The 14,994-nt window shown below is 56.8% G+C and overlaps 1 protein-coding gene across 3 annotated transcripts; it reads left to right on the forward strand.

The window, feature by feature from the left end:
- Positions 1–6,044, forward strand: WFIKKN2 (WAP, follistatin/kazal, immunoglobulin, kunitz and netrin domain containing 2). Of its 3 annotated transcripts, XM_053673401.1 has the most exons (4): positions 1–229; positions 353–733; positions 2,629–2,730; positions 3,243–6,044. In XM_053673401.1, exons 2-4 carry the CDS (start codon positions 533–535, stop codon positions 4,761–4,763), a joined length of 1,824 nt encoding a protein of 607 aa, XP_053529376.1. In that variant the 5' UTR covers positions 1–229; positions 353–532; the 3' UTR covers positions 4,764–6,044. The 3 variants fall into 3 exon arrangements, with proteins under 3 accessions (XP_053529376.1, XP_053529368.1, XP_036985559.2); XM_053673393.1 differs by having other exon boundaries at positions 1–733; XM_037129664.2 differs by lacking the exon at positions 2,629–2,730 and having other exon boundaries at positions 1–733.
- The last annotated feature ends 8,950 nt before the right edge of the window (positions 6,045–14,994 follow it).

Below are 14,994 nucleotides of genomic sequence, written 5' to 3' on the forward strand. Positions count from 1 at the left end.
GCTGCCTCACAGTGAGCCTGCGTGTCCTGGAGCCAGCTCCCCCAAAGCACATGCCATTTCTGGCCCTTGAAGGGGTTAAAGGCCTCCTGGAGTCAAAAACAAGCAGGTGTCCCACCGTGCCAGATACGCCGCCTAAACTGCTTCCAGCTTTTTTTTTTCCCCTTCTGCAACAAGTCTGTGATCAGCCACGGGACAGAGGAGCCGGCAGCCTGCCTGTGACAGGCGTCAGGTTAGCTTGCTCCCACTCGGGTGGTGCCCAGGGGATAAATCCAGGCCGGGCCCCTGCTGGGGCTCCTCTCCCCGCACACTCGGGAGAGGGGATCTCCTTGCAAAACCTTTCTTTTCTCTGAAGCCGCACAGCCCAGCGGGCTCCACTGACTTGGTGCAGGCAGCCGCGGCCCTACCAGCAGCAAGGAGGCCTGCCGGCGGGGCGGTGAGGGCAGGTGTCTGCGGCCCCCGAGGAGAAAGCCCTGGTGGGCCCCAGCCCCTGGCAGCGTCACGGGGGAGATCTCTGGCCGCTGCAGACCGCACCATGTGGGCCCTGGGGTGCCACCAGTTCCGGTCCCGCTGGGGGCAGGTGGCAGTGCTGCTGCTGCTGCTCAAGGTGCCCCCGAGAGGCCTGGCCCTGCCGCCCATCCGCTATTCCCATGCTGGCATCTGCCCCAACGACATGAACCCCAACCTCTGGGTGGATGCCCAGAGCACCTGCAAGCGGGAGTGTGAGACAGACCAGGTGAGTGGGGATCCGGAAGCCTGAGCTGGACGGCAGGCGTGTGTTCGTGAGGGAGAGTGGGAGCCGTGGGGTGGGGACAGGCCCCAGGCCACATGGAGGTAAACGGGGTGTGGTGTGTGTCTCAGTCTGAGGCCCAGAAGAAGAGATGGGGCGTTCAGGTTCCTCAGGGATGGAGAAGCCCTGAATGTCTGGTCTCCTGTGGGCTGCAGGCTGCTCTGGGCCAGCCCACTGATAGGTGAGAAGAGGCCCTCAGGGCCGTGCAGTGAGCAGCACAAGGCTCCACTGCCAGGGCCGGGTTTGGAACTCACATCGGTCTGGCACAGAGCTGCGGCTTCCGCCAGCCTCCAGACCACCTCCCAGGGCGTCTAGACCCTGACACTGGGAGCAGTCCAGGCTGACGCGAGGGTGGACAGGACGGCTCTGTCTTTGTAGGCTCCAGCAGGGGAGCAGATGGGGTTTGGACCTGCTGGAGTTCTAGGTGCCCCTTCCATGCTCATCAGAGCAGCAAACAGGATGGGCCAGTCCCACGGTGATTCTCTCCTGGCTCCTGGGTCCAAGGGCCATTCCTGCCTCTTTCCCCAGCAATCAAGAGCCTGCTGGTACCTGGTGCCCACCAGGCACAGGCACTTCCTTCCAGCCTGGACAGCTCCTGGGGCTCTGGGCTGGGTCGGGCATCACCAGGGAACAAGAGAGACCCTGGTGCTCCCTCTGCTGAACTCACGGAACATGCAGGAGAGCATGGGGTCCCCCTAGAGAGGGTGGCCTCCACCTCACAGTGCCCGGGGAGCAGGGGTGGGCAGGTGGGGGTGGGCAGGAAGATGGAGAGGAGGGAGGGGTGGCAGAGCGGTCCCATCTCGCTCACCGAGGCTGCGCTGTTAGTCGTTAGTCAACTGCGTTTGCAGGGAAACCTGTTTCACCTGACCAATCAGGTGGGGCCTGGGGGCCGTGAGTGAGACGCCTGCTGAGCTCATGAGCCTTGGGAGGAAGACACCTGTGCAGGGCTGCAGACTCGGCCTGTGGGTGTGTTCTGCGCCCTCAAGGAAAACTGTTCTAAGGATCTAGGGTTTCTGGTGCCCAAAATACCCTCCTAATGGTCCCTGAAGACCCAGACTTTCATGGCCTCTGAATCCTGAGAGCTTCCAGGGCCAGAGCCTCCTAGGGACTGAATGGCCCTCTGGCGGAGGAGCAGACTCTGCGCCCCAATCCCCTGCTGCGCTCAGTCCCCCACTGGGTCTTTCTCCCTCAGACCCCAGCTCTGAGATCAGCCCACCCCTGTCTAGAGCCTCCCCCGTGAGGCCTAGAAGCTGATGCCAAGTGAGGGCTGCAAAACAAAGTCCCCATTCTGAGCCGAGAGGGGAAAACAGTAAACAAGTTGGGGAGGGCAGGCCGGGTGGGGGCTCTCTCCCCCTCTGAGCTGATGTGGAATGTCAGGGGCTGAAAGGAAAGTCGGAACTGCAAGAGGCCAACCCTAGTGGGGAGCAATGCACAGAGCCCCTGCCAGGGGGATTAGGAGCAGTGCCTGCCAGCCCTGTGGGTACTGGGGTTGTTACCGAAAACACCACGTGAAAGTCCTGTTTGTGCCGGCCCCAAGCACGCTGCTCATTTCGAGGAATTAAACTAATGCCTGTCGTGGCTCCCCGGAGAAGCCGAGGGAATTATAGCCTTGCAAGTCCTCTGACGGCCTTGCTGAACCTTTGCCGCCCAAGGGGATTTTTCTCTTGTTGACTTCCCCGTGAAATGTCCCCTGGAGCTGGGCCTGGTGCCGTGGGCCTGTCCCACCGGCCCGTCCTTTCAGCCTTGACCGGATGTGGACCCTCACCAGAGCGGCTGCGTCCAGAGTATTTGGGGACAACCTCAAACGTCTGTCCCCGCGGTGCCCCACTTTTCCTTCTCAGCGTTTGCTGTGGTCTCTTCAGTTCGGCCAGGGCACCCTCACCCCAACGGGAAAAAGACAAAAAGGCATTTGTTCCTACACGGACCTCATCTCTGGGCACAAGGTGACGTATGTGACGTAGAAGAAAAAAACCTCCTTTCAGACTTTCGTCTGCCTGGAGCTCGAAGCCCTTTTCTACCACGTCCCAGCCCCGGGCACCTGGCATCAGCCCTCTGAGGCTCTGCATTCTCAGCTGTAATATTGTAGTAAGAACAATCCCCCTCTGGGAGGGATGTGGCCAGTCTCTTCCCACACCTCCAGCTATGTGACCTGGGACAAGTTACCTAATCTCTCTGTGCCTCAGTTATCCTCTGGGAAGTGAGGATAATGGTGTATCCACCTCAGAGGCTTGTGATGAGCATTAAACAAGTTGACCCATGTAAACGTTCTTAGGAGAGGGCCTGGCAAATAAATCGTAGGTGCCCCGTACATGTCAGCTGTTATTATCAAAAACATTTTGCTCACAACGGATGAGCACGTACTGGTTCCCTGCCGCACACGCGGTGCAGTAGGGCGGGGGAAGCTGGCCTTCTCTTCCTTCCCTTTGCTCAGGCCTCTCGATTTGGCTCTCTGCAGGAGTGTGAGACCTACGAAAAGTGCTGCCCCAACGTGTGTGGGACCAGGAGCTGTGTGGCAGCCCGCTACATGGACGTGAAAGGAAGGAAGGGCCCGGTGGGCATGCCCAAGGAGGCCACGTGTGACCACTTCATGTGCCTGCAGCAGGGCTCGGAGTGTGACATCTGGGACGGCCAGCCCGTGTGTAAGTGCAAGGATCGCTGCGAGAAGGAGCCCAGCTTCACCTGCGCCTCCGACGGCCTCACCTACTACAACCGCTGCTACATGGACGCCGAGGCCTGCTCCAAGGGCATCACGCTGGTCGTGGTCACCTGCCGCTACCACTTCACCTGGCCCAACACCAGCCCCCCGCCGCCGGAGACCACCGTGCATCCCACCACAGCTTCCCCGGAGACCCCCGGGCTGGACATGGCGGCCCCGGCTCTGCTCACCCACCCTGTGCACCAGTCGGTTTCCGTGGGGGAGACGGTGAGCTTCCTCTGTGAGGTGGTGGGCCGGCCCCGGCCCGACATCACCTGGGAGAAGCAGCTGGAGGACCGAGAGAACGTGGTCATGAAACCCAACCATGTGCGTGGCAATGTGGTGGTCACCAACATCGCCCAGCTGGTCATTTATAATGCCCAGCTGCAGGACGCTGGCATCTACACCTGCACAGCCCGGAACGCTGCCGGCGTCCTGCGCGCTGACTTCCCACTGTCGGTGGTTAGGGGCGGGCAGGCTGCAGCCACCGCGGACAGCAGCCCCAACGGCACGGCTTTCCCCGCTGCCGAGTGCCTGAAGCCCCCCGACAGTGAGGACTGTGGCGAGGAGCAGACCCGCTGGCACTTTGACGCCCAAGCCAACAACTGCCTCACCTTCACCTTTGGCCATTGCCACCGCAACCGCAACCACTTTGAGACCTACGAGGCCTGCATGCTGGCCTGCATGAGCGGGCCGCTGGCCGTGTGCAGCCTGCCTGCCCTGCAGGGGCCCTGCAAGGCTTACGCACCACGCTGGGCCTACAACAGCCAGGCGGGCCAGTGCCAGTCCTTTGTCTACGGCGGCTGCGAGGGCAATGGAAACAACTTTGAGAGCCGGGAGGCCTGCGAGGAGTCCTGCCCCTTCCCCTGGGGGAGCCAGCGCTGTCAGGCCTGCAAGCCGAGGCAGAAGCTCGTCACCAGCTTCTGTCGGAGCGACTTTGTCATCTTGGGCCGAGTCTCTGAGCTGACCGAGGAGCCTGACTCGGGTCGCGCCCTGGTAACCGTGGACGAGGTCCTGAAGGACGAGAAGATGGGCCTCAAGTTCCTGGGCCGGGAGCCGCTGGAGGTCACTCTGCTTCACGTGGACTGGACCTGCCCCTGCCCCAACGTGACGGTGGGCGAGACGCCCCTCATCATCATGGGGGAGGTAGACGGTGGCATGGCCATGCTTCGGCCCGAGAGCTTCGTGGGGGCGTCCAGCACCCGTCGGGTCAGGAAGCTGCGTGAGGTCATGCACAAGAAGACCTGCGAGGTCCTCAAGGAGTTCCTGGGCTCACACTGAAGCCCCCCCTCCCCTGGTCCCTCCCTGGCCCTCTCCCACCTACCCACCCTGACGCCTCTCCGAGAACTGGGCAAGGTCACATTTGACAGTCTGAGGCCAGCAGAGGAATATCCATCAGAGGGTCTTGGATCAACTTCTATTCTTTGGGCTCAATAAGGGGTTCATCTCTTTTTTAGCTGAGGGAGACAAAAGAAGTCAGTAAACACTTGCAAATTATCCCTGACGACCAACCCGCTTGGGCGCCATTATCCTCTCCTTGCCGGCCACCGCTACCCCTGGCTCTCCCAGCCTCCCAGGCACTGAGCGATCTAGAGGGAAGGGGCTGCATGGTGGAACCATGCAATGAACTGGTTTGCAAAAGGCATGGTGGGCAGAGAAAGGAGGGTCTGGGGACTCAGGGGACAAATTCCCCGCAGCCCCCTAGATGGCTCTGAGCAGAGATCACTTCATGTGGGGAGTCATGGGAAGGGGGAAGCAGGGGGCGTGGTCTGCCTGGCACCCAGGTGGTGCTGAGCGGAACGCAGGTAGTCAGGTGCCCTCGGGTGGTGGGTGGTCAGGTGGCACTTTGATCAAGTTGCCCTGTGGTCTCTGAGGCCACCAGCAGGATACATGTTTCTCATGTCCCCTTGGCTTTATCGATTGGCTTGTGGCTTGTTGATTTGTTAATTCAGTTCTGTTTGGTCCAACTCAACAGACATCTTCTGGCCATTTAGCAGGTGCCAAGTGCTGGGGCCACAGAGAGCTGTCAGCCACTGCCCAGCTCACAGGCCAGCCCCAGCCGCCCCCCTCCCCCGTGGCAGACCCTGGGTGTCCCTCCCAGCCATCAGATGGTCCCATTTGACAGTCCGTATGCGTCTATCTGTCACTGGCTTCCTTTAAAATGAAGCAGATAGAAGCCCCAGGATCTGTTTTGGTAGGAAGAGAAAGAAAGGAGAAGGAAAAGCAGGCAGGGAGAGGGCCGGGGATGGAAGGAGAAGGGCGGGAGGGTCGGCAGGCTGGGGAAGGGAAGGAATGCTGCTCGGTGCTCCCATCTGGTGGCAGCCTCTGGCAGGGGACAGCAGGTCTGGGGATGTGGCAGCCAGTCGCCGATTTTTCTGCTTGGACTTCCGGTGCAGCTCCGGCCGCCCACCCCTAGACAGAGGATTCGGGAAACCCACCGGCAGCTCTAGCCCCGCCCCCTAGTCCCTCCTCAGCCCTTCATTCTGCCCATGCCCCTCCCAAACTGAAGGTCATTGTGGGGTGTCCTCATTTCTTCCTCAGACGTAGGGAGGAAGATACCAATTAAAAGCTAATAGTATCAACAGGCCTTCGTGTGTGATTCATTTGAGCTAATATGTATGTGTGGGTGGAGGGGGAAGTGGGTGGTGTCATTGGCTTTGGTGGCCGTGCAGGAGGGAAGTCTGGCCGAGGGGACCGCGTTTGGGTCACAGAGAGACACTGCTACAGCTCAGCCTACTTCACGGCTCCCAGGCCCCTTCGCCGTGGTGCTCTGTGAGTTAGGCACTTGGGCCAGGCGACTTTCTGAAGAACACAGAGGCAGGAAGGTGTGGGCCTCCGGCCTTGTACCGCAGTCCCCTGCCCCATCAGGACAGCACGGTGGACTAGAGGCAGGTGGAGGGAACAGAAGTGGGGCGGGCTGCCCAGCTGTGATTCCCCAGGGAACCTGTGGGTGAAGCCGGGTCCCAAAGCCCTGCCTAGACTCCAAGTTTTGTAGGGTGTGGCTCGGTTTCCAGGATGGGGATAGCAGCACCTTTGGTCTCAGCTGCTTGTGGCTACACCCTTGCCCTGGAGGTGTGTTCAGGAGCCTGTAGCCACAGCTTGTCTGTCCCCGAGGTTGGGAGCCAGCGAAGCACAAGAGACACCTGTCCCCGGTCCACATCCCTGGGTGTTCCGGGCCACAGCCCTGAGGAGGCCTCCAGCCCTAGTCCGGCCTGGCCCAGCCCTCCCTGGAATAATTCCCTGCAATAAAGAGGGGCCAGGGTAGAGAAGGCAAGTTGCTTCCTGAGAGGGAAGAGAGCCCGGGGGGATGGGAACTTCTCATGGCCTTTGGGAAATCGCTGAGCATAAACTTAGGTACTGAGGACGAGGGAGGGGAGGACTCAATTCCTCGCTCACCCACAGAGGCTCGGAGACATTCCGTTGCATGGGCTTCTAGGTCGAGGCGCCCTGATAAATAGCACACAGCTTAGAGTCTGAGGCGGTAAATGTCAACGTGCCAGCACCTGTCACCTCCCCTCTTCTCCACACTTGCGTGGCTGTGGGGCCTGAGACTGTGGCTCCCTGAGGCAGATGTAGGGTCTGGGGAGTCCGATCTCAGGGCTCCTCCTCACCGGTTCACCATCCACCAACAGCCCCACACCTGGGGTCCCCGCCATACTCCAACCCCAGCCGGGCAGAGCGAGAAAGCCCAGCCTGTGGAGTCAGAACCCCCTTGTCTGAATCTGCCCTCTAATACTTATTCTCTGCCTCCCTGAGCCTCATTTTCCTCGTGCACAAAACAGAGGGTAGTAAGAACTCTTCACAGAGACTTGCAGAGCTCGACCCCTTTAACCTTGTCACATGGGAAAGCCCAGGAAACAGAGTCTCCCAGATGGCTGCCTCCGAACCCTCCGCCGCAGCTCCCGGGCCGAGAGCAGACGCCCAGGATCTAAAGTGTCCGCTTGTCCTTCTGGGCCTCAGGTTCCTCAGGTTCAGTGACCACACAGCTTCGTCTCTCTTATTGGGTTGCTCACAGACCACACTCAGATGGATCATCCTCCACGGGCTGATTTGGGGTTCAGAAAATATGGGCTGTCAGGGAACGGGTGTTTTAGAATCTATCAGTACTTTGGACGCCCTACATGGCATTGATTTTTGTGTTCCTGACACTAAGCCTGAATCTCTGTCCTGTGTTGGCGAGGCCTGATGTGATGACTGGCATCTAACAGGTGGTTGATAAAACTGAGCTGTGGGGGGCTCTGCCCGCAGGGCCCCTCCACCAGCTGCTACGGATGAGAATAAGTCTACCAAGACATGATCTGCTTGGGGAAGAAAGGTGGCCGATCTCTCAAAGGAGAAGGACCAAGAGCCTTTTCCTCAATGGGCTTTTACTGGGTTTATTTTGCATAGGAATACAGGTAAGGATCAAACAATAGATAACATACAAAGAACTCTGAGGGCCTATTTTGAGTCAGGGTCTGTTAGCTAAAGGGCTACAAAACTTTGAGGAACAAACTCACTTCTTTCTTGGACCCTTATCATTTAATTGAGGGAATTCTAAACAAAGCAGATTTCACATATTCTTTCTTAGGCCTGATGGCCCCAGGAAACCTGCCCTTTCGCACAGGGCTGCGCCCACCACCAGCATTGTTTCAGGCTTAAGTCAGGCAGGGAAGGTAAGGCAGCCAAGAGATTAGGAGACTTCTCAAGACAGAATGAGGACTCAGGCTGTGTGAAAGATGAGGGGTGAGGGTCCATCACCCTGTTTCTCCATAGGCCCCCAAGTCCTTCCCTGGGGCCTCCACGTGATCATGCCTGTCTTAGGTCATTCCCCCCTTGGGGAATCTTACTTGTCATTGGCTAACCCATCAAGCATCAAGGACTAGGCAGGGTGAAGTACAAGGAGCAGAGGCAGCGCCCTGCCAAGGAGATAAGCTTTGTCTCCTTAGTGGCTTATGGTCTGAAGGTCGCTCACTCAGCCTTAGCCATGTGGGGGGCTACCTCTTCTGAAACCAGGCGGGAAGGTTCCCAGCAATGAGCTGGATTCCCAGGGCCTGGTTGTCAGGCACCCTGGGGAGGCCCTCGCCCCCCGTCTGGGAGATTTGCCCCAGCCTGGACCCCAGGACACGTGGGGACTGAGCCCTCCTTCAGGTCCAAGGCTGGACTCACCTGTTTTCCTGTCTACACTGGACACCTGCTTCTCCCTTCCTTGCACCTGATGCCCTCCCACCCGCACCTGGCCACCACCCCTTCCAGTCCACCTCTGTTTGCCTCTTCAGTGGCCTGGTCTGGCACCGCTGTCTCCAGACCAGCCCCAAAGCCCCTGGGCAGGACAGCTCGGCTTTTTGCACCCTCTGCCTCTCTGGCCTCCTAGGACACTTTGCTCCATTGTCTGGCCAGCTGCTCCATAGTCTGATGTCACCCCCTGGACAGTGGGGCCAGAGAGCGGAGACCAGGGGCGGAAACTATGAGGGAAGGGACAGAATAAATACAGAGCCACATGGTGACTTCCTTAGGCTGGGAGAACACTGCGTCCAACTGTCCTGTTACAACATCAACACTGAGGGGCACTGACTATGTGACAGGCGCTGGACATCATGTCTTGTCATCGGCAGCACAAGTGGATGAGACAGGATGCTATTTTGTAGGTGGGAAAACTGAGACTAGGGGATAAGACACTTGCCCAAGATTGCCCAGCTGCTAAATGGCAGAGCCAAGATTCGAACCTTGGCAGTCTGACTTCAGACTTCTTAATGCTCCTGTTACACTCTTCTCAGTGTGTGTGTGTGTGTTTCTCTCTCTCATGCACACACACCGGGCTGGGCAGCGTGGAATCCCATCAGGACCCCGAAGATCTCCAACGTGCCTGCCTCCCGTCAGCCACACACACAGCGCCCCAGGGCTGCCTGGTGACCTTGCCACATGACATGGTGTTTCTGTCACACACATAAGCAGTCATGGCCTGGATTCCTGGGTGAGACATCAGCCTTATGCTTACTCATCCTTCAAGACTCAGCTCCTTGGGGAAGCTGCCCCCGGTGCCCAGGCTCTGCAGACATTCTCCTACCAGTCTCGGTCTCCCTCCATGTCTGCGCGGACCTCAAGCCAGCACCGCTGCTTAGGGGCTCCAAGAGGTGTGTGGGCCCAGCTCCCAGAGCTCGTGGCAGCTTCGCTGAAGGGCCCCGGACCCAGGGCCTGCTGCCCGGCCACAAGGCTGGGATGGGGCTTCTCTGGGGTCGCCCCGTTTCCCAGGCCCATTTCCTGATTGCATCTCCTCCGTCTCCTCCCACCTCCCGAAGGAGCCTGAAGCCGTCCTCCTGCTGGAGGAATGTGTGATTAACATAAGCAGGGTAGGTGACAGGGCTCCTGGGCCCTATTTTTGGCCGTGGCCTCATTCTGGAATGTGCCCTGAGGTCAAGTGACACTCCTCTCTGGCTACGTGGGGAGGGAGAAGGAGCAACTCACCGGGGGCCATCTCCTGCAGGAGGGGTCAGGCGGGCAGGTAGACAAGCCCACCAGCCCTCTCCTTCCCGCCTCTTGGGCTCCGGAGCCCTGCAGCACTTCAATGTCAGGGTCGGGTGGGAGTCTGTGTCCGCATCCCAACTCACGGACTCACCTCGGGACACAGCACTCGGGGCGCCAGCAGCTCCCTGACCACCCTCCACCCTGCTCATCTGAGGAGAAAACAAGACTCAGCTCCCACACTTCCCGACAGACCTGCCCGAAGCATGTCTGTTGGGGTGCAGTGGGGTGCTCGGGTGGTTTTTGTCCTTTTCAAGTCTTGAGGATACAGCCAGAGGCCTGGTAGGGTGACAAGGGGCCCGTCTTGATCACGTTTTCTGTCTTGCCATGAGGGACGCAGTCAGTTTCATCAAAGGGTGGTGACTGTTTTGTCCTGTGCGTGAGCAACCAGGAAGCAGAGAGGGGGCCTGGCGAAGACCCTCAGCAGGAGAGAAGCACAGTGTCAGAAGGAGGAGAGCGCCCTGGCTGGTGTGCCTCAGTGGACTGAGTGCTGATCTGGGAAGCAGAGGGTCCCAGGTTCGATTCCCAGGCAGGGTGTGTGCCTGGGTTGCAGGCCGGGTCCCCAGTAGGGGATGTGTGAATGGCAACCACATGTTGATGTTTAAGGTCTAAGAATTATTTTATGGTCATTGCTGCCATGACTGAATTGTATAAGTGTTTAAAAAAGAGGCACCAGATATTCCAGGCTGTAGGGTTCCCAGATCCCCTGGGTCCCCAGGGTGGGGGGCAGTGAGGAAGGGTCAGGGCCAGGAAGGAGCATGGGCCCTTGCATCAGGCAACCTGGGCTGGTGCTCAGATCCTGGCTCCACATGTGACTTTGGGTGAGGGAACCTCTCTGTGCCTCGGTGTCTTCATCTGTGAAGTGGAATGATAACAGTCCTATAGTCCTGGGCTCGGTCGCTCTGTTTCTTGGGGATGATGAATATTGCATGCTCCCGCCCACAGTTAGAATAAGAACCAGGAGGCAAAAACAAGACCCTCTCCCCAAAGACCCCCTTGGCCAGAAAATGAGAACAGTTGTGATCTCCTTCGCTGATGAAGGGGGGAGTCCTGGATGAGGTTTCTAGAGAGGAAAGGAGAGGGCAAGGGCGCGGGGAGCCAGGGAGACCACGGTTGGCGACCAGCAGGCAGAGACAAAGGGTGGGCACGGGGCGGAGATGGGCCACCTCTGAGACCCCCACGGAGGCCCTCAGAGCATTTCTCCACCCTCCATTCCGGCTCCAGTATCTCAGGGCCCAGAGCTCGGCTCCCAGTGGTCCCTCATTTCACACCACTCCTCCTGTCCCTGCACCTCAGGGGGTGACAGAACAAAGGGGGAACAGCCTCAGGGTCCCGGTGTGACCCATAGCTCAGACTCAAAGCCATGCTCACAGTCACCGCAACCAAGTGTCCTGGGGCCTTACTAAGAGGAGAAGCTGGTGTTTGGATGAGCAGAATGCAACTTCAAGGAGACTTGCTCAGATGAGGACCCACCCCCCACCTCAGGCCTCCTAGAAGGCGGGTACCCTCTACCAGTGAGGTGTCCGGGTGGCAGCATTAATCACATCCATTACTAATAGCTGGCAGCACCTAATAGGTGTTCTTTAAATACTTACAACCCTGTGAGGTGTATACTATGCACCTCCATTTGATATCCTCTCCGTTTTAGAGATAACGATACAGGCTCAGAGAGGTTGAAACTTTGCCCCAAGCCCCTGACTGAGCAGGAAACCTGGCCTAACCCCCTGCCCCCGCCCCCCAGAGCAGCGAAGTACCGCTTTGTCTCACTTCTGCTTCCTTCCTTCTCCTGGGCAAGTTTTACTGCCCAGGATTCTCCTGAAAATACTTGGTTTAGGCCAGCTGACCTTCCCTAAGTGTGCTGAGGTCAAGTCCTTCCGTCTAAGCCACAGGCAGAGATACAGAGATAAACAGAGACAAAGGCAGAATCCAAGGCCTCAAGGCTCAGGAGTGTGGAGAGAGTCCCAGCTCTTGCAGAGAGGAAAGAGGACTGTGCTCAATGCTTTCTCTATGTCCCATAATCCTCACACGACCCATGACAAGTAGCGTTTTTCGGAGGCTGAAAAGCTTTAACAGGGCATCCCCATTCAAGGGCGAGCTTGGGATGCAATTCAAAGTCAGACCCCCAATCCCATATTCTTCTTTTCACAGGGTTACCGTGTATCTTTTGATTTGGAGGCTCAGTGAAGCCCCTGTACTACATAGACCACTCCTACTTAGTTCTCAGCAGTTACCAAAAAGTCTGGAGGGACAAAAGTCTGGAGACATCTGTCCCTGCTGGTGGAGTTGAGGTGAGACATGGATCAGACGCTGGTGTTTTCATTTTCAAAGCAAGATCCGTGCATTGTACAGAGCGGCGATATCCTCTGAATGGTCCCAGGTCACGTGAAGGGGCTTGGCCAGCTTGTGGCAGTATTTTCCGTGGATGACACAGTTCTCGACCACCAAGGAAATTTAGGGGAGCCCAGGGAAGGCCCAAGGGAAGTGTCTCAGGAGCAGAGTTCTTTGGGGCCATTAATTTTTGGCTTAGAGTTCCCTCCAAAGCCTACCCTCCAGAGCCTCGCTTTTTGATTTATGTTCAAAATGGAAAGACATTTTAAGCACCCAAAACACCAAACTGGAAAACAGAACAATTGAATTCTGAAGACTTGTTCCCTTGGCCAAGAACAGAGTGTCGGGGGCGGGGGTGGTGGTGGTGGGGACAGGTGAGAGTGAGCTGGGAGTGTCTGAGTTTGTGCTGTGAACACACACATTCCACCAACACCAACTTCTGAAAGGGCGCTTACCTGCTGCAAAAAGTTGGGTCTCTAAAGGCAGGAAAACAAATGAGATGACCCCTAGAGGGAGCTTCTAGCCTGAGGAGGTCTCCAGGACAAGCATTAACTGAAACTCTGTCTTGAAAGATGGAACTAGAGCCTGTCTCTCCCTCACCATCACCTTGGCCTTCTCACCTGACCTCCCCACCCAACCCCTGGGTTAGATAAATGAGAAACTTCTCTCTCATCACGTGTCTGTACAAATCTTGGAACAATGCGAAGAAAAAAAAAAGGCCAAAGGCAAAGGCAGCTTCTCCTGGGAGTGACAACCAGCCCAGAGCTTCTCATTCTGATTCCTCTGCTATTCCCTCGGGGTCAGCAGCCCGCATCCTCCCCGCTGTGCACTCGGCAGATAAAGAAAAAGAAGAAGGACCAAGTTTCTCCTCCACTGGGGCTGGCGATTGGAGGGGCCGTGCTTCCCCCAGCGATCCACCTTTAACTCCTCCCCCGTCCAGATCCCCTCAGAAGGGCCTGATTGCCACCCTTTCTACTCTCACCTCCTCACTCTCTTGTATATGGTTGCTGGGGCCTGTGTGTTATCTTCTGCTAGAATGTAAACTCCTTGAAAGGCCCCAAAGGTATATGTACCACCACCAGTTCCTAACCCAGTAGTTGCTCACTAAACGTTGAGTGAATGAATACAGGGCTTGTCTTTGTTTTTTTTAAGATTTTATTTATTTGTTTTTAGAGGGGAAGGTTGGGGGAAGGGAGGGAGAAAGAGAGGGAAAGAAACATCAATGTGTGGTTGCCTCTCTCGCATCTCCTACTGGGGACCTGGCCCACAATCCAGGCCTGTGCCCTTGACGGGCAATCAAACCGGGGGCCCTTTGGTTCACAGGCCAGCACTCAATCAGTCCACTGAGCCACACCAGCCAGGGCCACGGCTTGTTTTAAATGATACCTCACTAGGGACCTGTATAGAATCTGACCCTAGAGCAGCTGCAGGTCGACATCACTCTCTCTGAGAGTTCAGTTATGGGAAGTTCTTGTCAAAGAACCTGAGTCCCCAGGCAGCAGCTGCGATGTGGATAAATAAAACAGCCATGTGGCCCTCAAGCTCTCGAATCCTATTCCACCCTCTTTTTGCAACAGACATCTCTTCCCTACTGGTGCCTGATATTAAAATAATAAGTTTGGGGTTGCTGAGTAAATAACCGTGTACAGGACCACGCCGGGTGTTCTGGGGAGAGAAAGTTGGCACACAGTTCACTGTAGATAACTTCTCCTAAACAATCAAGTGTGGCTCCTCTTCTTTTTTAAATAAAGATTTTACTTATTTACTTTTAGACAGAGGGGAAAGGAGGGAGAAAGAGAGGGAGAGAAATAGCAGCGTGTGAGAGGTACATGGATTGGTTGCCTCTCCCTTACATTGCCCCCAGCTGGGCACCTGGCCTGCAACCCAGGCACGTGCCCTGACTGGGCAACCGGCAGCCTTTCTATTGGCAGGCCTGCACTCAGTCCACTGAGCCACACCAGCCAGGGCAGGTGTGGTTCTTTTATAAGGCCTTCCTATTGAGGTCAACCAAAGGAGCAGGCTATGAATGGTGAGGACCATGGACTTTGGAAACAGAATCCCACAGTTCCAACCCTGCTCTTTTGGCTCTATTAGCTCTATTGGCTATAACTCTGTCAGAAGCTCTCTGCATTCATTTCCTTATCTGTAAATGAGAAAAAAATAGCACGACCTCAGAAGGTTCTTAGGAAATTTAAGTGAGTTAAAATATGTGTTTAGAACAATATCTGGCACATAGTGAATACTGTGTAAGTATTGTTATTGTGCTTCGGAGGTTGGTTATTTCCTCTGGCTTCCCTAAGACTTTGTGCTAATACAAAAATCACAGGCAATCAAATAGGCAGCGTGCGAGGAATGGGCGCATCTCCCTGCCTTCCAAAGTCCGGAAGGAAACATGCAGTCATCAGAAAAGCATGGCGCACCTGGAGGAGGGGGACTTGTCCCAGGTCTCGGCATTTCTGCCAAGCCTCCACTAAGGGGAACTGATCCCCAGGACATGTGCCCCAAGGTAGTGTATACAGAGGCCCCCTCCTCTACTGTTCCTTTCCCAGACCGCAGAGGAAGGGCGGGGAAAGGAGACACACCCCAGCCCCCTTCCCCTGCTGTCTGACCCTTGCCCAGAGGCCCTGGGGACAGGAGGTCTGGCCTGGGTCATAGTACCCCTTTTACACAGAACACGGACAGT

The sequence above is a fragment of the Artibeus jamaicensis genome, unplaced genomic scaffold (assembly GCF_021234435.1).
Source record: "Artibeus jamaicensis isolate MK-2021 breed Jamaican fruit bat unplaced genomic scaffold, CSHL_Jam_final contig_1998, whole genome shotgun sequence".
NCBI classification, from domain to species: Eukaryota; Metazoa; Chordata; class Mammalia; order Chiroptera; family Phyllostomidae; genus Artibeus; species Artibeus jamaicensis.